This window comes from Eptesicus fuscus, chromosome 12 (genome assembly GCF_027574615.1).
Source record: "Eptesicus fuscus isolate TK198812 chromosome 12, DD_ASM_mEF_20220401, whole genome shotgun sequence".
Taxonomy (NCBI): domain Eukaryota; kingdom Metazoa; phylum Chordata; class Mammalia; order Chiroptera; family Vespertilionidae; genus Eptesicus; species Eptesicus fuscus.
Window position 1 is genome coordinate 88504839 of NC_072484.1, and position 22399 is coordinate 88527237.

General features: G+C 41.5%; 1 protein-coding gene across 1 annotated transcript; it reads right to left on the reverse strand.

Annotated features, from left to right (window-relative positions):
- Window positions 1–182: 182 nt before the first annotated feature.
- On the reverse strand, window positions 183–21848 carry RNF138 (ring finger protein 138). Its single transcript, XM_054724080.1, has 8 exons — window positions 21787–21848; window positions 21133–21305; window positions 12654–12819; window positions 10059–10174; window positions 7616–7672; window positions 6248–6356; window positions 4218–4325; window positions 183–2475 (listed from the first exon to the last, which is right to left on the reverse strand). The coding sequence occupies exons 2-8, from the start codon at window positions 21240–21242 to the stop codon at window positions 2407–2409; spliced, it is 735 nt and encodes a 244-aa protein (XP_054580055.1). The 5' UTR covers window positions 21243–21305; window positions 21787–21848; the 3' UTR covers window positions 183–2406.
- Between the last annotated feature and the right edge of the window lie 551 nt (window positions 21849–22399).

The following is a 22399-nucleotide window of genomic DNA, read 5'->3' on the forward strand; positions in this document are numbered from 1 at the left end:
ATAAAGATAAAATAGGTTTATAAAGTTAAATCCAACATAAAGCATCATCAGCGGTAGCTTTCTCCTATCCACTTTTTAGGTGCAAAATAATAGATTATCTCCTACACATCTTGCAGAGTGGGTTATGAGAATTAAATGTTATCATGTTTGCCTCTAGACAAAATTTTAATTAGACACAAAAGTAGGAGAAAGCCACTTTTAATTGAAAAATAAAACAATACATCTCAAATAAAACTCTGTTTAACAACATAAACGGTAATTTGTTGAAGAAATCGCTTCCCTAGGTGATAGTGTGAAATTTTGGTATGAGTATCAATACAATTTCCCTCCTTTATCCTGACTCAGTTATAAGCATATTAAAAATAAGAACCTTTTCAGGAATTTAAACTGAAAATCTGTAAAGCCTAACCTTATTTCTAATCCACTGACAAGAGGGGGATTTTAAACAAACATTTCCATACTGAGGCGTTCCCAGATAATAGCAAATACAGTCAATATTTCCTTTATGAAAAAGCTTATATAAAAGACACACGAGACTATTAGTGATACTGAACTAATCCACAAAATTTCAAAACACAATTTCATCAAGATGATCTCTACTACAACTTTCCTTTCAAGCTCTCACATCCCAAAATAGTTTAACTTGACATACTGGGAAGTATTAAATTTTGAAAGAAAGTACTAACGTTATTGCTTTAAGTTAGAAAAAAATCTATGGTCAAGTCTCTTATTAAAGAGTTAAACAGCTATTCTTACAATTACACTCGTGTAGCTGCAGGGACACTTCCAGCACGCAGCAAGCATCACTCTTCCGAATGACAAAGGCATCAGCTCATTAAGATGCATGGCTTTGGTGACTGTTACTACCCATAAAGTCATTCCTGTTTGACTGAGAAAGGTTGTTTACAAAACTCCACTTGCAAAATTAACTTTATTAAGTTAAAAAAAAATGTTCACTGTAGAAAAGTCAACAAGGGTTTTAACAAAACCAAAATATCCCTTTTTATACAATGCATGTATATATTAGCAACTACTTCTGAAATTTATGTTCTTTTAAAGAAAGCATAAACAATGTATATTAGTATGGAATGTCAGCTAACCCACTCTTCATCGTTTACTCTGTGATTTGGGCCTTCTAGTACAAGTTATTTTATGATTTTCATTAGTGAATGCTAAGAATAAACAAACCCAGTCTGACTAAAAAGCAGTGAAACAGAGTGGCTGGAAAATGCGTCACCACTTCAGTCATGCATTATCATTGAGAACAAAGAGCACCATATAGACAGGTAATTGAGTGTGTGTATAAACTCAATTTTTAAGGTATAACAGCAGCCAACTAGCCCACTTAGCATTTGGCTGTTACCTTTTAAAAATGTGGTGATATACAAAATGTTAATCAAATCAAGTAAACACTTAAATCCCATATTGCTTATCTATTTTTAAAATCTGAACAGAAATCCTGTATATAAACTGCATGCATGTGTGTGTATTATATATATGCATCTTTAGCTTTGCTTGAATTTCTCAACTGAGATCACGAAGCCAAACTTCTCACTTAAATATATATGTAGAACATACAACTGAACCACCAACTGCAAGTTTCTAATAAAAGTTTCATCTTAGCTAGTGAGAAACACTAACTATTGAAAAATTCTGAAGCCAAAGAGCTGTAAATTCAACTTAATATACTTGAGGCTTATAAATTAGTCAGCCAAACAAGATTTGAAATTAGCAACTGCCCGCCAAAGAAATATGATAGTTCCTTCTAATAGAAAAAAAAAAGAAGGAAATATCCTTACATTGAGTTTTTACTTTTTAAACAGTTAAAATTATTAAAGAAATCTCACTAGTCTTCAAAAATACTAAATGTTATATAAATACCATGTTCTTAGCATTGAATTCTTCAGCTAGAATCTGTATTAAAATTATTTTCCTTTGGATTGTTTCATTAGCACTTCAAGTCTCCGTTCTGCAACTCTGATAACTGGCTCAGATTTGTTAGGTTCATACCAACCACATCCTTCTGCACTTGCTACTGTGTTACCTTGTTCAATAACGTCCCTGGGAGAAACCGCACCAAATTTCAAAAGCAACGTAAGGAAAAATTCAAGAATGTGTAATATAAAAAAGATAAAGTACAACAAGAATTCCCTTTCGCCATTACAATTAGTGAAATATCCTTTCAATGCTTTTAAAGATAATGTCCTAACATTCATTTTTAACTTTTCAAGAGAAAGAAATTTTTAGATGGCCCACCTTTATTTTTCAATTTAAAAACTAAAACAATAGACTGAATTACTTTTATTAATATACACATCAAGTTATTGAAATGGTGAGTGACTGCATGTAGTTTTCTCCTTAAAGATGGCACTTGCAGGTACAAAGATGCTCAGATGTCTATAGCCTTCAGATGTTTACTTGAAAAGATTCTTCAACAGCAGTTTGATATTGGGTTTCCTCATCTAGCTGAAGATTCTAAAAAACAATAACATTAACATATCAATAGAAAAATACATTCCACTATTCAATACTATGCCCAATATATTACACATCTTATCACACACTACACATAGTTGAAACAGTTTGTTACAACATATATCCTTTTAAATAAATGAACTATAATAAAAAATTAAGTTTAATTATAATTATTTAAGAATAATTGATAAACAGAAAGGATCAGCAGAGAAAGTTGAGAATTAAAAGTGCCTTATGATAAATCATAAATTCAAAATACAGTTAAGAGTGAACTACAATCAAATTTTGTGTGATTTCTAGAAAAGAGTAACAATGTCTGAAGGTAAAATAATTTTTGAAAAAATCAGCATTTATTGAATCAGAGTTAAATAACAGTTTCTTAACCATCACATGAAGCTAAAACTACAGCTCACTCAATCTTATACTACTAATCCTTAACTTTAAAAATTCTTCTTGCTGTCGATTACTAATATGTCTATGGGTTTGCTTTAATAGGCTTCCACCGACAATCTCAAGTAACGAAAATGACCTATTTCTCTGTGGCAAGGTAAAACAATCTGCCAAACAGATCCAGTGGGTCACCAAATATGTTTTTGTTTTTCCAGTTACACAGATCTCCAGACACAGTAACCTTTCTTACAATGAGAATTTAAGAATAATCTACAATTACTTCATAAAAATGCTAAAATTGTAAGAGTACACCTAAATTTTACATATGTTTGAATTGTTATTTTGAAATAGTATGATTAAAAATGCAAATTCCTACAAAATAAACACTTATCAAGAATAACTATAATTCTCCCCTGGCCAGGATGGCTCAGTCGGAGTGTGAAGGGAAGGAAACCAATCAATGTTTCTTTCTCACATCAATGTTTGTCTCTCTCCCTTCCTCTCTCTCTCAAAATCAATTTTTAAAAAAAGAATAATAGTCATTGTCAGAATTGCACATGCCTGTGTTTACCTACACTTGAAAACAAGTACAGTATCAGCTATTCTCTGTTGGAATGAATGTTAAATTAGATAAAGTTTTAATTCACTAAAGTGAATAAAATGCAATCTCACAATAAATAAAACAAAGGCCACATCTAATTTTTTAAAAATCATGACGACACATTTATAAGGCAGAAATTAACCCCGTTTTGCTTTGGGGATCCATTTTTACATTATGAAACTTCCCTCACTCACCCTGTAAAAGCAGTCAACTAAGGCCAAAATCTACAATTTAACTGGCTTTACTTGATAATTAAGCTCCCTCATTTAAAAAAATGTGTCTCCCATGCTAGATATATCTATTAGAATGGGTTTAATACACAACTTACACTACATGAAAAATACATCCTCTTTTATCTGTTGTATCAACTTTACTTCTCTAGCAGTTAATTTTTCCCTTAGACCAGTGGTCGGCACACTCATTAGTCAACAAAGTGGCAAACCTCGGCTCACAAGCCGCAGTTTGCCGACCACTGCCTTAGACAGTCTCCTCTAACTCATTTCGTTGATCTGAGGTTTTGCTCTCTCTCTATTAATTCTCTCTCCAGTACAGGAGGTGGACAGTCAGCACATTAAAATTTTTACCACTTCCACAAACCAAAATTCACCTAACTTATAAAAACAACAGAACTTGCTCTGTAACCATCTAATATGATACAACAGTTTGCCTCAAAATTCAAGTCTACATTGAGAAAGTTAATTTAACTTGAATACTTAAACAGTATTTTCTTAATCTCGAAGAATTCACTTACCACAAATTCTCCATAATCAAACTGATGTCTCTGATTTAGATGACTAACGAAATTCCTAGTAATCTGGCTAGGATCGCCCCAAGGAAGAGACACACAAATAGGACATGTCTATGAGAAACAATGTTTTAAATGAAAATAAAACATTACAATTATTGAAGGTATTAAAACACAAGCTTATATAACCGAAAACACCTACATGAAAAGCATTTCTACATGCCAAATTCCATGACTAGATCATTTGTCTACCAAATTACTTTAAATAAACTACACGAACACAACACAATGAAAAGAGGATCTTATACATTCTATTACTTAAATCTTCAATTACACAACTCTTTCAAGAGAAACACCACATCTAGCCTTTAACAATATTAATTGTAATGGTAGTCATCATTAACCAGTATGTAAACTCACTTGAGCCACACAATAACTGTTATATAATTAGTATAAGCTTTATTTCACTTTTAAGTAAAATAAAAGGGTAGTAAACTTTAAATTGTATCCTTAAGGTTTTAAATGAAGTATATCTTAAAAAATGAATGGGCCCTAACCGGTTTGGCTCAGTGGATAGAGCATTAGCCTGCAGACTGAAGGGTCCCAGGTTCGATTCCGGTCAAGGGCATGTACCTTGGTTGCGGACACATCCCCAGTAGGAGGTGTGCAGGAGGCAGCTGATCGATGTTTCTCTCTCATCGATGTTTCTAACTCTCTATCCTTCTCCCATCCTCTCTGTAAAAAATCAATAAAATATATTCTAAAAATAAAATTAAAATAAAAAAAAATGGATGACATACTGAAATGAAATAAAAAAGAACTTTAGTAACTGAACTCTAGCCAAAGTCTATGCTATATTGAACATAATGTAGAAACAAATAAAAATTTGCTAATGCCATACAAAACAAAATCTCTTCAATATGAGGTTTTTCCTAGAGACAGCTTTGGCACTTCTATTTGTTTATTTAACAGTAACTGACCCTGATAAGTCTCCCTTAGCACTAGGAGACAGTTTATGGACAGCCTCAATAGTTACTGAGGCATAGTCTTTCACATTTTTGTCCTAGTACATCCACTAAAACTGCTTAGAAATATCTACAATCCTTATTTTATTTGTAACATTTCCTTCTATATCAAAATGTACAACTGAAAGGGAAGTATCTCTTCTAGCTCAAGTTTCTCCTGCTTCACCCACAACTGAAGTCACTTACCTGTGGAACTCATATTCTGAATGAGGAGTTGTAGGGTTACTAACACAATGTTGAAATCCTGCACTCCATCTCCTTCACTTACCAAAAAGGTCTCACCACTTTCTTACCCTCCAGATCAGTGGTCGGCAAACTGCGGCTCGCGAGCCACATGCGGCTCTTTGGCCCCTTGAGTGTGGCTCTTCCACAAAATACCACGGCCTGGGCGAGTCTATTTTGAAGAAGTGGCGTTAGAAGAAGATTAAGTTTAAAAAATTTGGCTCTCCAAAGCAATTTCAATCGTTGTACTGTTGATATTTGGCTCTGTTGACTAATGAGTTTGCCGACCACTGCTCCAGATGGTATAAAAAAAGATATATATGCACCAAAAAGAAAGTATGATTCCTTTCCTTCCTTGCTGTATGAATTCACATACTAGATTCTGCAAGGATCCAAACTTAAAACACCTAGTGACTTTATTCTTGCATATAGTTTTCACTTGTAGCAGATCCACCTGACCAGGTTGAGCTGACTGCATCCGACACAGACCAAGAAACTGAGCAGCCCCACCAGAGCTGGGTCTTGGCCCCTCGATATTGCGTCCCCAGTTCACTCTCATTACTTTCCTCTTCTCTAGACTATTCTATATAACACTCACAATAAGCATCTCTCTTTTTAAGTTACTGAAATTTCATTTTGCTTCAAACCTTTCGTCTTTTGTTGACAAAAATGTACCTTATTGATAATGCTCCTTCCAAATTTAAAACTACCTTCCCTGTTGTTCACACGAAGTGAAATAAATGAACAGGATACTTTAAGCAGAAGGCTGTCTTAAACACATGTACTTACCACAGGAACTATTTGAAATAGGTGATTACTGTTACAGTGATCCAGTAAACGCTGTCTGGTAAAATTTGATTCTTGACACAAGGGACACTTAAAGGTGGGATGCCCGGAACTATAAAACAATTTTAAATGAAGTATACTTAAATTTGAAATCACAAACCAAAACACAGAAATAATGCTCTCCTGTTTTTAAGTCAATTGCTTACTTTTTTAAAAAGTTATAATGATTAGACTATTCAAAGATTCTCTAATTTTGAAAAATAAATGTTTTCGATAAATAATCTACAACAGATGTTCCCAATCTCTGTTTACAGTATCGTTAACGTCTCAGTAAATTTTTTTATGGTGCCTCGAAGCCAAAACAAAAACAAACACAGCTGTTCCATGTACTGAGTAGTTAGAGGTCCAAAGAATTTCATTCAGTCACTCGTGTGAGGCCAACAGATGTCACTGAATGTACCCTGAAAATTGTAATATCCTGTGGTGGCCCCAATTGGAAGCCCCCTATCTAGAAACTTAATTTTGAAAAGACTTTCATCAATATCTTTCATCTATCACAGCCTCTGGGAATCTAAATACAAAATTCCTAGGAAAAAGTGAAAACGAAAAAGCACTAATTACCAGAATGATCAGTATTTCAAAGAGCTTATATGCATATATGCATAACCCATGGATACAGACAATAGTGTGATGAAGGCCTCGGGTGGGAAGGGTTGGGGGGGGGGGGCGAGGGAGAAGGGGTCAATGGTGAAAAATAGGGGACATCTGTATTACTTTAAACAATAAAAAAATCAATAAATAAACACGATGGACCAAAAGAGAAAAGAGAGAGAGAGAAAGGAAGAAAAGCATCCTTTCATGAAAAAAACAAACACACACACACACACACAACATTTTGAGGATCATGCCTCACTGGGTTGTAATGCCTCTGAATTTCGGCAAGGGACAGTTCAATATCGACAACCTACCTAAACTATGCATGGAAGAAACATCATCATGGTGAAGGAAGAGGGCTAAAGACTTTTCTAACTTAATGTGATCTGTAAAATCAGCCACTGCATCATATATTTCTAAACTACTAAGTTCTAGCATAATATCTGGTGATTTAACTGAATAAAAAATTTTTAATTTAAAAATCTATTATTAGACTTTTAAAGTTCCCTACTGAATCTTGAGAGATCTGAAAGTTTGGAATGATAGCAGAAACACCATATTCATCTTGATACTTCTTACAAGATTTGTAATGATGTCTCATGCGATAGAATTTAATCTGTAAATTATTAAAATAGATAACTATATACCCCATTTAAACAAGAGGTTCTAAAGTAATAGATATTATTTAATAAAGTAGCAGGATTTTCAAAAGCTTACCTTGTATTCTCTTGATAAGTTTCTATATTATCAGATGTAGATGTTTCACTCCTATTACTTAAGAAGTAAAGTGGGTAAAGTTAATACCTTAAGCAATAAAGCACATTATAGATTCATTAACTTGAATTGCTAATGAAGAAGGCTAGTCTAAATGTCTTAAAAGCCTGAACTTCAAATAGTTCTGAACAACAAAAAGGAGGGCATTAATTACTTTTCAAATAAATTCTGGTAAGACTGTTTATTGTGCCTTTATGTCCTTCAAAATTAATTTATGCAGTTACAAAAGTATAGAGAATATAGAATTTTGCCTAATTACCTTAAATCTACAGCATGATAACATTTCCCCAGGTCCTTTAGACTTTAAAGTTATGACTACCTCTACCTCTATCCAGGCTAGTAAGTATTTGAGTGCTGGGATAGACTCAAAAATTCATGAACTTTTTGATTTGTAACTAAGATATGGTTTAAGGTTGTGTCCTCCAAAGTAGAGTAGGTTTAAGAAAATATCTCAATGCTCATTTTCCAAAAAGAAACTAGGCTCTCCAACAATTAATACATAGAATAACTTGACATCCTCATTCAGACCCCATGCTTGAGACATGTGTCATATGCAGTACTGGAGAAATCCTGAGGGAAGCGTGGGCATTCCATATAGGGGCATTCCAGAATTCATCAATGAGGTCAATTTTATAAAAACAAGGCCTTTCAATAGCAGAACGTTAAAACAGAAATGAGACAGCTAGTGAACAAAGAAAACTGCACCACACAGGTTTAAAGGAGTTGTTAAACTTAAAAACTGGTTCTTCATTTTTCTTTTACAAGAAGACAAGCAGCACAGCCAGTCCTCTCTACCCAAGAATTTGCATCCACAGATTCAACCAGCCATGGATTAAAAATATTCAGGGGAAAAATCTCAGGAAGTTCCGAAAAGCAAAGCTTGAACTTCCCACACACTGATCGGCTGCCTCCTGCAGCCCCTGACCAGGGATTGAGCCCTCAACGCAGGGCAAGTGCCCGACCGGGAATCACACTGTGACCTCCTAACTGGGGTGGACACTCACCGGCCGGGCTACCTTAACAGTTTTAACTGAGGAGTAGGGAAAAGGCCCGACTGCAGTCGAGTGATTAAATTGCAAAAAAACTAGCAACATGTGAAACGAATTGCTACTAAAAATAAAGTCTTAAGAAACTCTGCTTGGCCTACTGTCTCCTGGGGGCCTTTCTGTAATAGTGCCTATATTGCCTTTCTTTACACACTTGTGTGTGTGCTTGCTATTGAGTTTTTAAAAATTAAACACTTCATTGTTACAGATACACACAGGAGTGGTAATACTAGAAAGAAAAGGGAATGACCCAAAAAAGAAGACAGTCGGGGCACATGGGACTCAGATGGTCATGAGTTCAAAAGGAGATTGTAAGGTGGTAAAAAATGTTTACTTTCTTTTGACCTGGGTTTGTGGGTAACTAGGTATTTATCACTATTTTTTAAACCACATAGGCATTTAAACCACATAGGCATTTTGGCCATTCTTCTATATGAAATACATTTCCTAAAATATCTAATGTACACAAATATGAGACAATATGATACAAATCAAGCCAAACCCTAGTTTTAAAAAAATTGAGACTAAAATAGAACTAAGAATTTACTTGTACCAGGTTTCACTTTTACATGACATTTTAATAGCCAGAGTAGAAATCTCAAACAACTCTATTTATCAGGTAGCAAACAAGAAGATTCCAGTTTGTACACTACTGAAAGGAATTTTTTTCTAGTTTTTAAATTTCAGTTGCAAAAGAAAATAGCCTTCAACTCGCAAGTCTATTCTTTATACAAAAACGTGTCAATTTTCCTAAAATGATTTTTAATTAACATAAGCTTAAGTATATCATGTCTAATGCATAGAAATCTGAGACAATAAGATACAAATCAAGCCAAACCTTAGTTTTTAAAAAATTGAGACTATGAACAACATAAACTGATGAACAAAAATAGAACCAGAGACATAGAAGCATGAGTGAAGGAGGGGGGTGAGGAGGTTAGAGAGCAACCAAAGGACTTGTATGCGTGTATATGAGCATAACCAATGGACACAGACAGTAGGGGGGTGAGGGCATATGCTGGGGGATGGGGGCAGCCGGGGAGAGGTCAATTAGGAAAAAAGGAGACTCATGTAATACGATAAAGAATTTAAATTAAAAATATAAAATAAAAATTGAGACTAAAATAGAACTAAGAACTTAACTAGTACCAGATCTCACCAGATCATCTGATCTAACAGAGGTAATCTTTCATATATCAAAAGTTCTGAATATACAAATGATATAGTTCTCATATCATTTTACTTTAAACACAGACACACAAACAAAACAAACCTTATCATATAGCTCCCAAAACAATTTCAACTAAAAAATTCCCTTTTTAAGAATAAATATTGCTTACCTGTTCCCTACTGAATCTTGAGAGATCTGGAAGTTTGGAATGATAGCAGAAACACCATATTCATCTTGATACTTCTTACAAGATTTGTAATGATGTCTCATGCGATAGAATTTAATCTGTAAATTATTAAAATTTAATGTGACTTTTATTTAAAATAGAACTCACAAGATTTAAGATATTGTCAAAAGAGAAGATAAAAACAGATAACTATATACCCCATTTAAACAAGAGGTTCTATTAAGTAAATGGTTTAATTCTTGTTTCTGTCCATTAAGTGTGAGACAATGGAGAAGAGTCCATCAGTCTGTAAACTCACTGCAAAAAATACTAAGAAATAACTTTACACCTGAAACAATACTGTTAATAAAAAGATAAATAATAAAAAGAAATAATTTTACACTTGAAACAATACTGCTAATAAAGAGATAAATAAAAGTACTACGAGGTTGGCTCATGTACTGGGCATTTCTTTATTCTTTAACTACTGCAACTCAGCAGAGTTAGAAAGCACTTTTAAAAAACTATGTTTCTCAGTTAACACTTTTTTCAGTTTCTCTGAGGAATAGAGCCAAAAATCTCTCAAGTGTATTTTCCAGCTTTACTCCATTGCCCTGTCAGTTAAGACCTTCCTCAAAGAGACGGAAACACAGACTGACTTGTGTGAATGCATGAAACGGCAACTGGTTTACTCACTGACTGTATTAGCTATTTTAAAAAGTGGCTGCAATAAATCCATAAGCACATGGCTTCACCATTTCACTCCCTCTCCAAATGATAGAATAAAATCCCAATTGGAGAATTAATGCCCAGTTATTTGTTAATACCTGACTTTCCCACTTGTTCCAAAAAACTTAGGCTAAGTCTTCTGCCAGATATTTTGTGATTTCTTAGATAAAACACATAAATACACAAGTAAAGTGGGCTGCTAATGATTTCTTAACTACCTAAATCCATTTGGCCATTTCTATGTGCAAAACTGCAATGATGCCCTAGCTGGTATGGCTCAGTGGATAGAGTGTCGGCCTGCGGACTAAAGGGCATGTGCCCAGGTTGCAGGTCTGATCCCCAGTGGGGAGTGCACAGGAGGCAGCCGATCAATGATTCTTTCTCTTCATTGATGTTTTTCTCTCTCTCTCCCTCTCCCATCAGAAAAACTATTTAATGGTTGAATTTGTACCAGAATGGGGTTTAAAGGAGTTAAATGCCAATTTGCTCATTTAGTTCATTTAGTACAGTGGTCAGCAAACGGCGGCTTGTGAGCCACATGCGGCTCTTTGGCCCCTTGAGTGTTCTAATGCCACTTCTTCAAAATAGTCTCGCCCAGGCCGAAAACCGACTTCTGCGCATGGGCCACGAAGTTTCAATCGCACTGGTATTTTGTGGAAGAGCCACACTCAAGGGGCCAAAGAGCCACATGTGGCTTGCGAGCCACGGTTTACCGACCACTGATTTAGTAGATAATGAGTACTTTGAGAAAAAGAAACCATGATAAAAATTATGGCAAAGTCAGAGATTGTATCTTTCAGTCTCTGTTCTCATTAAGTTTATAATCTACTAGAGGCCCCGTGCATGAAAATTCATGCACTGGGGGGGGTCCCCTCAGCCCAGCCTGCCCTCTCTCACAGTCCGGGAGCCCTCAGGGGTGGGAGGCAACCCGGTGATCAGAGGAAGGCGACGCCCCCATCACACCTCTGCTGCTGCCACTGCCGGCAGCGCAAGCATCGGCCGGCCCTGGTTACCTGAGCCTCGGGTAGCCCTGGGTGGCTGGGCAGCCGCCATCCGAGGCTTGCCTGCACCTCAGGCTGGCCCTGGGTGGCTGGGGGGCTGAGAGGACTGGGGGACTCCAGAGGCAGGCGCGTGGGGCAGCCATGCGCCTGCCACCCCAGTGGGGCTGAGGAGACTGGGTGCCACCATCTTGTGGCTGTGGACACCACCATCTTTGAGGGCAGGGCAGTCAATTAGCATATTCCCTTCTTATTGGCTGTGGACGCCGCCATCTTTGCGATGGTGTGAGGGTCAATTACCATATTCCCTCTTTATTAAATAGGACTAGAGGCCCAGTGCACGAATTCGTGCACCAATGGGGTCCCTCGGCCTGGCCTGCGGGATCGGGGCAAAACCAGCTTTCCAACGTCCCCCGAGGGTTCCCGGATTGCAAGAGGATGCAGGCCAGGCTGAGGGACCCCACCGGTACACAATCAGGGCCGGAGAGGGATGCAGGAGGTTGGCCAGCCAGGCAGGGACTGCAGGAGGGCTCCAGGGTGTGTCCAGCCTGTCTCGCTCAGTCCCGCTTGGCCGGACCCCAGCAGCAAGCTAACCTACTGGTCACAGTGTCTGCCCTGTGGTGGTCAATGCACATCATAGCAACTGGTTGACCAGTCGACTATCTGCCCCCTGGTGGTTAGTGCACATCATAGTGACTGGTTGAGCAGCCTTAGCATATCATTAGCATATTACGCTTTGATTGGTTGAACAGAGGACCGAACACTTATCTAAATGACTTCTTTCCTTCAAAACAATACCCACCAAGAATATTCAGACGGGAACTTCAAGATAGAAACTTGACTTGCAAGAGCTATTTCACTCTTACTGTACCTGTTTTGCACAGCATCTGCAGCTACCAGATAACTTCCTCATGATATTTTCAAGGTCTAAGGCCCGTTCAGGACATGCTCTTTCTCTTCTAGTCACATTTCCACGACAGAGCGGACAATGTATTCCACTTTCTCTCATTGCAGTCAGGAAACATTTTCTACAAAAACTAAACCAAACAGTTGTGACATATTAACTACAGAAAAAAAGTAGTTTTTTCATTGCTATAATTAAACACAAACAAGCAGTTACAGTTATGCATTCGTGCTAAATAAGTGAGGCAATACACATGTACATAAATCTCAGAATTTTAAAAACTGTATGTGCATTTCTCAGAGTATAAAACTAATCACTGGACTACATGGGAATATAAAAGAAACTACAATCAAGTCTCCTTTATAATTTTTTAACATATGAAAAATAAAAATTATATCATTTAGTAACTCTGATCTCACACTCCATTCCTTTCCCTTATAAAATTAAAGAATGGACCATATCAGCTTTTGTCTCAAATTGATGTGTATCAAGATGTTGTTCCACGGGATATGAATATGTCTACTACAGAACAGCACACAAATTGATCTGGAAAATTATAGGATAAACAAAGTTAATAAGGTATCTTTTTTTTTTTTAATCCTCACCCAAGGATATTTTTCTATTGACTTTTAGAGAGAGTGGAAGGGAGGGGGAGAGACAGAGAGAGAGAGAGACACACACACACACACACACACACACACACACACACACTGACTGGTTGCCTCCCTCACACACCCTGAACAGGGCAGGGGATAGAGCCTGCAACCAAGAATCAAACCTGGGACCCTTCAGTCCACGGGCCAACGCTCTTATCCACTGAGCCAAACCAGCTATGCTATAGCAATAAGATATCTTCCGCTAAGAAAAATGTAAGTGTTGCTCAAACTTACATGGTCAGGAAATATAAAAATTTCCCACAACAGTGTGCAATAACTCAAAAAATATTTAAGAACCCTTCCAGCTCTAACCATCTATAACCAACATTATACTAACTGAAACCAAATTACTAAAATTTTAATTTCTTCTCCCTTAACGCAATGAAATACCAAATTTGATCAATTTGCTTTTAGAAAAACCTGGTAAAACATTGCCATCTATATCTGAATCCAGAGTAAGTATACAATTACTTTCTCAACCCCCTATAAATACAAGTATACCAATTTTCTCCAACTTACTACATTTGAGAGCTAACAGTTAATAACAGATTACAGAATCTGAGTTTCCTGACTGTAGCACTGAACAAGTCACTTTTCCCCTCTGAAGTCCACTTCCTATCATAAAATAAAAAAGTATCTATACCTGATAGGGTTGTTCAGAGGATTAAAAAAAGTAATGCAGTAAAATGCTTTTCACAGTATTTTTTTTAATATATTTTTATTGATTTCAGAGAGGTAGGGAGAGGGAGAGAGAGAAATATCAATGATGAAAGAGAATCGTTGATTCGCTGCCTCCTGCACGCCCCTTACTGGGGATCGAGCGTGCAACCCCGGGCATGTGCCCTTGACCAGAATTGAACCCAGGACCTTTTGGTTCGCAGGCTGACACGCTATCCACTGAGCCAAACCAGCTAGGGCTTCACAATATTTTTGACATTTAGGAAAGTACTCAGTAAGTAGTAGCTAATACCTTTAAAGTATTAGAAGTGACTACCAATTATTAAGACATTAAAAATATTCACTAAAACCAGGAGTAAAAAAAATTTAAAAAAACTCCACAGAGTAATACTGAGATACCATTTTCCAGCTGTCAAACTAAAAACTAGTTTTAAAAATAATAACAACTAGTGTTAGAGTGCTCCACATACTTGGATAGCAATTTGTCAATCCTTGAAGAGAGGTGTCCCAAAAGTCTGAGTGCAATTTTAAGCTTTAATAACTTCAAAAGTATAAATACTATGAAGTTAAAAAAAAAACCAATACTTTGCAAGTTTAATTATTTAAATTAAAATTTTTAAGTTTAGCCCTAACCGGTTTGGCTCAGTGGATAGAACATCAGCCTGGGGACTGAAGGGTCCCAGGTTCGATTCTGGTCAGGGGCATGTACCTAGGTTGCAGGCACATCCCCAGTGGGTGGTGTGCGGGAGGCAGCTGATGGATGTTTCTAACTCTCTATCCCTCTCCCTTCCTTTCACTAAAATATATTTCTTTTTAAAGTTTAATTGTTTATATGTTTTCTAAACTTTGAATAATAAAATTTTAATTTAAATTATGTTTCAGTCTGTGTTTCATTCTCTAATCAGAGGAATTAGAACAAAAACAAAACACTAAATGAAATAATAGGCTAGACCCGTGGTCGGCAAACTGTGGCTCACGAGCCACAGGCGGCTCTTTGGCCCCTTGAGTGTGGCTCTTCCACAAAATACCACGGCCTGGGCGAGTCTATTTTGAAGAAGTGGCGTTGAAGAAGTTTAAGCTTAAAAAATTTGGCTCTCAAAAGCAATTTCAATCGTTGTACTGTTGATATTTGGCTCTGTTGACTAATGAGTTTGCCGACCACTGGGCTAGACCAATGATTTTCAACCTTTTTCATCTTATGCACACATAAACTAATTACTAAAATTCTGCGCACCAAAAAAAATGTTTTTCCTGGTCTGACAAAAAATATAAGCATAATTATGATTCGCTCATACAGGATGGCTATTGTTGTATTGGCTGTTGTCCTTTTTTTATTTGACACCCAAGGGAAAGAGGTAAATGTCCCTGACCAAAGAGTCCGGTATTGCATGTTCTAAAAATTCTTGTGCGGCTCTGGCCAGGTAGCTCAGTGGGTTAGAGCATCATCTTCAGTCTTACCAAAAAAAATTAGGTTGAGATCTGACTGCAATTGCATTAGCATTTTTAGAATTATCTGGGGGAAGAACTGACATCTTAATTTTACTGTTTTATCCATAAATATGTCAAATCTCTAATGTGTTTCAATAAAGTTTTTAAATTTCCCTAAAGAAACCTCATAATTTTTATTAGCTTTATTCTAATAAACACTAAATATTCTAAACTATTGTTCTTGTATCCAGAAACCTCTCTGTACTATCCTATTGGTTCTAATAGTTTCTCAACTGTCACGCTTAGGTTTTGCATTAGTGTTATCATCTACAAATTACACTCAGATGTACACACCGAAACAATACTGTATATCGGTTACAGATGCATTCATGTTTGAAAGTTTAAATTTAAGGAGGTGGGGGAATAAAAAAAAAAACTTTATAAATTAGTAAGTTTTACTTATAAGCATACACAATGATATAACAAAAAGGGTGTGGAATAGTTTTTTGTTTCATTTTTACTGAATGATTTTAGAGAGAGAGGAAAGTAGGGAAAAAGAGGGGAGAAGGTGGGGGGAGAGAAACCAATTTGTTGTTCCACTTATTTGTGCATTCATTGGTTGCTTCTTATATGTGCCCTGACCCGGGAGTGAACACCTTGGTGTATGGGGATGATGCTCTAAACCAGCGGTCACCAGCCAGGGGTCCACCTACTACTGGTGGTCCGGGAGGTCCGAAAGGTTGGCAGCCGCTGCTCTACACAACTGAACTACTTACATGGCCAGGGCTAGTTCTTTTGTTTTGTTTTTATCTTAAATTTAATCTTAGCAAACCAAGCAAAACTGGCTTTTAAAACAATTGTCCTATGTGTAATTTCGCTTTATATCAGAACACACAGCCAATATACTTCAAAATAAACTACACGTAAAATATGCAATTTCTTTGTTAATATTGCTAGCAACTATCCTGTAGAGCACCATGAAGGAAATTTCAAAAATCAACACCTATTCTGGTCTAAAGTATTTTTAATATATGATCAAAAGCTTTCCAGGTGGCTCAGTGGGTTGGAATATTAATCCAATGCACCAAGGTTGTAGGTTCGATCCCTTGGTGCATTGGGCACATATAGAAGGCAACCAGTGAATGCACAGATAGGTGGGACAACACATCCATGTTTCTCTCTCTCTCTCTCTTTCAAATCAATAAAAATATAATAATAATTATATTAAAAAGCTTTTACACACTTTCCTAAAAGCCAAGTATTTATTTAGTTGAAAATTACTGTTAATTGACTGTGTTCCTTCAGGGACACATCTTTTTTCTTGTGCCTTGCATATTAGCTAAATGTTGAATTAATTTTCACTGAAAAGTAGAAATACCAAAAACTTACATGTAATAAATTAATTGAACAAACTGTAAAATAAACTCTCTAAATATTAATTACATTGCTATAGACTACTGACATTGCCAAAAATAATGAAAAACATTCATATAAGAAACTAAAAAAAGTAATCAGGCTTAAAATTAACTTAGGACTTAATATTTATTCAAAATGTAAAGACAAAGAAAAACATTTCTAGTTAAAATAGACAACATAATAAATGCAAAATAAGGGGCTTTATTAATACATACTGAAACTTCTTAAAGAAGACTGGCAAGCTATAGCTTAGAAAGCAAAAGTGATTAATAGGTGCAAAGGCAATTTACTGGGGGAAAGAGAGACTTTTCAATCAATGATGCTGGAATGCCCAGCAAGCGTGGCTCAGTGACTGAGCCTGGACCTATGAATCCGGAGGTCACCGTTCAATTCCTGGTCAGAAATATCCATTCATTTAAAAAAGGAAAAAAGAAAGAAAAGGCAAGGCCCTGGTCAGGGATTGAACCTGAAACAAGGCAGGTGCCCTTGACCAGGAATCAAACCAGCGACCCTTTGGTGCTCTGGCCAACGCTCTAACCACTGCTCACACTCAATATTGTTAATTCAACCTTACATGCTTTTCAAAACAGTACATCTCACCTACGCAGTATCACACCTGACTACTGTTTCCTTATGATTTTTCTATTTCTACTGTCACATTCCATCCGGTTTTCTTCCTACCTTGTCCATTCCTTCACAGACTGCACTTATTTTAAAATGTATTCTTCAGCACTTTGTTTTATCTAAGCCCTCTGCTATCTTTCAGTTTATATACCTCTTTCTGTAGCAACATCCATATTCACAGTTTTAGCTCCGTTTCCCAGACCTACGTACACACACCTAACGAACGAACATACAGTCATCAAATTTTACATGATATCCTTAAAATGTCAGAAATCTCTTCTTTCTAGCCCCAGTATCATTACCTTGATTCAGGTTCTAATCATTTCCCTCTTTGACACAGCAATGGATGGCCTTTTAACTAGTCTCACCAATAACAAGCTGGACCCTGCACTAAAGAGAACTTACTAGCCCTGGCCGGGTAGTTCAGTAGGTTATAGTGTCGGCCCAATATGCCAAAATTGTGGGTTCGATCCCTGGACACAGCACATACAAGAATCAACCAATGGCACTGGCCAGTGCGACTCAATTGGCTGAGTATCATACCATGCACTGAGAGGTCGACGGGTTCGGTTCCTGGTCAGGGCAAATGCCTGGTTGCAGGCTCAATCCCCAGTAGAGGGTGTGCAGGAGGAAGCCGATCAATGTTTCTCTCTCACTCCCTCTCCCTTCAGTTCTCTCTAAAATCAATAAAAACATATTTTAAAAAATCAACCAATGAATGCATAAACAAGTAAAATGTTTCTCTCTAAAACTCAGTAAAAAAGTAATAATAAGTAAGTGGAACAACAAATCAATGTTTCTCCCTTCCTCTTTCTAAAAACAAATTACAACAAACAAACAAAAGAGAACTTATTAAAACTGAAATGCCACTCCCCTGCCAAAATTACTGAACTGGTCTCTATGGCTTCAGGAAAGTTTTGGTTTACGCAGTAAGTTCCTGCCAAGGTCTCTCAGCTCCATCTCCACCTCACTCGCCCTGTGGCTTCAGCCAAACTTTGTCGTGCAGTTCTGTCATCCTCTGTAATGCCTGCTGGCCTCTGCACATGCTGGAAACCTCACCCAGGTGGTATTCAACAAACCCTGAATACCAAATCTGGCCTAGAAGTATCACCTCATCCGGGAAGCCTCCCCTCAACCACAGGCTGTGAGATACCTGTGCTCAATGCTCACATCACATTTCCTGCTGAGCCTCTCACAGTAATCACCTTCATGGACAGGTCTTCTCCGTTAGACTAGTTCTTAGCAGCCCCCGGGAACGAGCACTTTGTGTTCCCGGGACCTGACCTACAGAAAGCACTCAGCAAACAGGGATTTTTATTTTGGTAAAGTTAATCTACTAATAAGGAACTTGCGCCTTTGCCTGGAATAGTAGTGGGCAAAGTAGTGAACACTTTTTCTTTTCTAACAGACCCACAGTGCCACAACGCCGCCGTGATCACCTCCTCTCTCCACCCACCAATCAAAATCCGACTCTGGAGCTAACTACAAGTGTGTTTAAAGGCACAGGTTTGTCTTTTGTGAAAAGGAAAGAGCAAATCTAGATTATTTACAACGTAATTCTATTTCTCCACAACACTCCTTTCATCAGTCAGGCACCATTACCACCCCTTCCAATAAAGCTTCTTTCCCTTCTGCTTTCTTAAATTCTTTGTTCAGCCAGAACCTGGAACAACTGTGTGTGCTGGGGGTTGGAGGAGGGGGACAAAGAGAGGAGATGGAGGAGGGCGTTCAAACAGTGCTCATTCCTCTTATCAACAAAACCTGCTCTGTATTTATTTCATTTCCATACCTAGTCCCAACACATCCAAGCCCATGGAGTTGCTCTGAGAAGGTCCTTAACTCTTTCATAGCCTTGAGGTCAAGTCAAACTTCAGTCTGACTCCAAATGCCCCACAAGGGACGTGGGCTTGAGCAGACCGCTCGGAGTCTGAGGGGAGCTCGAGATCACGATGAGTTCTGTAAGGTCAAACACCCAGAGGGCAGCGGAACTTATTGTCCAGGAAAACCCTACTTCCTCTCCCTCTGCCCTCCATTGCCTCCCTTCCTGCCCGCACTGCCAGCACAAGCACAGGAAAGGCATCAAGTCACGATAACCAAGACTGACAGATTCAAGGCTGAAAAGCACACTGCGCCCTAGACATCTCGAAATACTTTCCTAACCATCTGCATCTGCTGCTCCAAATAATACAGGAATTTCGCACTGTCATTCATCTCCCTTAAACGACAAAAACATAAACGGCCTAACTTCTACCATGAAAAGCCACAGAGTCTGGGCTCCCAGAACAGGAATAAGGTAGGCGGTCCAGTTGAGACTGAAGAGCAGGGTGAGCTGAGCAGGATGGGCATCAAGAAGCAACGGGAGCCCTGCCTGGCTCCGCGGTCAGAGTGTCAGTCCTCGGACCCAAGGGTCTGGGGTTCCATTCCCGGTCCAGGGCAGGGGCGCAGGAGCGCATGTGGGAGGCTCCCAATCACTGTGTCTCTCCCCCTCCTCCCTCCCTCCCACCTCTCCCTTCCCCCTTCCTTCCACTCTCTCTACAAGTCAAGGGAAAAAATAGCCTCAGGTGAGGATTAAAAAAAAAAAAGTTTAAGTAAAAGCAACAATTGTCATGAAATTTCTGATTAACCCAAAATTCAATCCATTCTTTACAAAACTACAGAACCTCCCTCTCCAAAAAAAAAGGGGGGGGAGGGGTGGAGAGAGAAAGCAATGTATTTAGAAACTTGTTTGCTTCTTCTCAGCCACTTGCAAGCACACAGAGCCGGGGTCTCCTCCGGAAACAGAGGTGTCCGGACCTCACCTGCCAGGAGTTCTCCGCCGGTCGGAAGGCAGCCTGGGGATGGCTGTGTTGACGGAGAAGTCCCCGGGGGCTGCAGCCCGGGCGGCAGGAAAAGGACCGAGTTCCCCATCACCCCTCCCGGCCCCGGGGTCACGGCCTCCTCTCCGCCCCGGTCACCGGCAAGGAGCGGGCAGGAGGGCAGCACAAAGGGAACCCCCCGCTTCAATGCCCGGAAACCCCGGCCCTCCGAGCAGAGCTCCGAGCAGAGAGGCGGGGAGCAACACCCGGCACCCCGGCGGCGACGGGGCTCTCTCTCCGGGTGACACCGGGCCACACGCTCCCGAGGGAGACGCGGGTCGGAGGCGGGCGGCGGGCGTGGGTCTGGGACGGACGGGGCGCAGGGAGCAGCCGGAGGCCGCCGGCTCCCGCGCGGGGCGGGCCGGCACCCGGGCGCGTGTGGACACCGACACCCGCCTGCACGCACGTTGCTAGGAAACAAAAAGGCTCCCCGCTCCCGGCCGCTCCTCCCGGGCCTGGGGGCGAGCGGGCCTCCGGGCCTGCAGACGCCGCCGCCGGGAAGGGCCTGGGCACTGCCCGGGGGCGCGGCCACGAGGGACGCGGAGCCCCGCAGCTCGGGGTGCGGGGCCGGGCGCAGCCGGAGGGCCGAGCTCGGAGGGCGGGCGGGCCGGGCTCCGCCGGGCCGGGACCTAGACCTGGACCGGCCCCGGGCCCTCCGCGCAGGGCGGCGCGCGGGCGGGCGGGCAGGCCGCGGCGAGCTCGGCTCCTGTCAGGCCGCGGCGGCGGTCCCGCGCCGGGTGCGGGGCCTAGGCGACCCCCGGCGGCGCGCGGAGGAGGGGCGTCACTCACACGTGCTGACAGGCCGCGGTCCGCACCGGCGTCTTGAGCACCTCCTGGCAGACGGGGCAGTAGAAGTCGTCCTCGGTGTAGGAGGCGGCGGCCGAGGGGTCCTCGGCCATGGCGGGGGCGGGGAATCCCGGCGGCGGCGGCCGAGGTGGCAGTGGCGGCCCGGGCCCGACTCCCTGCGCGGACCCAGAGGGGCGGGGACTCGTGTGAGGAAGCGGCGCGCGCCGGGGGGCGGGGCCAGCGGGAGGGAGGGGCGGGGCCAGCGGGAGGGAGGGGCGGGGCCGAACGCGCAGACACGGCGCCCGAGCGCCGCCCCAGGTGCTCCCCGCCGCGGGCGGGGCGGGGCGGAGCGGAGGAACCCGCACGGCTTTCTCTTTCACTTCCCCCCGGGCCCCGCGCCCGCACAGAGCCGCTCCCCCGCCCGCCACCCCCGCGCTGGGACCCTGGGCGCGGCCCCGGCTGCAGCCCCAGCCCTCGGTCTGCTTCTCTCCCGGTTCCCTTTCCCCCGCTTTCGGCTTCTGTTCCCCACCGGAGCCCCCGGCCGTCGGGTACCCCGCGGCTCCCTCCCCCGCCCAGCACCGCCCCCCCCGCCCCTCCCACTCCTCGCGCGGACGCCCGTGGGGAGCCCCGCAGCGGCGCCACGGTGGAGCCGCCTACCCGCACGTGCGGACGGAGAGAGCGAGCTGCCGCGCCCGCCCCGGGCCTGGGCCGCCCGGGCTCCCTTCGCAGCCGAGGCCGGGAGCGGGGTGGCGGGCGCTGTGCGCCTTACTCATCGGCCCGAGGCGGGGCCGGGCCCGAGGCTCACGGTGCGCCGGGATCCCTCCTGCCACTCGCCCGTGGCATGGCGCCGCCGGTGGCTGCCCGGCCGGCCCCCGAACCCTGGAGGGCGACGCGCGCGGGAGGCGGCGTGGGGAGCGCGCGGTCTCCATGGCAACGGCGCGCGGCGCCTCCCGCGGGTTGTGACGTCGACAGCCGAGCGCCCACCTGTCCGTTCCTTCCCCCGCCGTTTCCCGGGGCGGCGGCCTCGGCGCCCGCAGCTCCTGTCGGTGATCCTGGGCTTTTCGGGATCTTTTCTCAAAAACCGCCATTCCCTGACGTTAGCGACTTGGTCCTGACTGTTGGCCCCTGTCACCACGTTGCGGTGTCCAGATGTGCCAGGAACAAGTCCTGTCCGTGTGGGGTGTTAATCCCCGGGGACAGGGAAGGAGAAGCTCCCGGTTGAGGTGTCTTTTCCACCCCGAACACAATGGGACCGATCAGTCACGTGGCA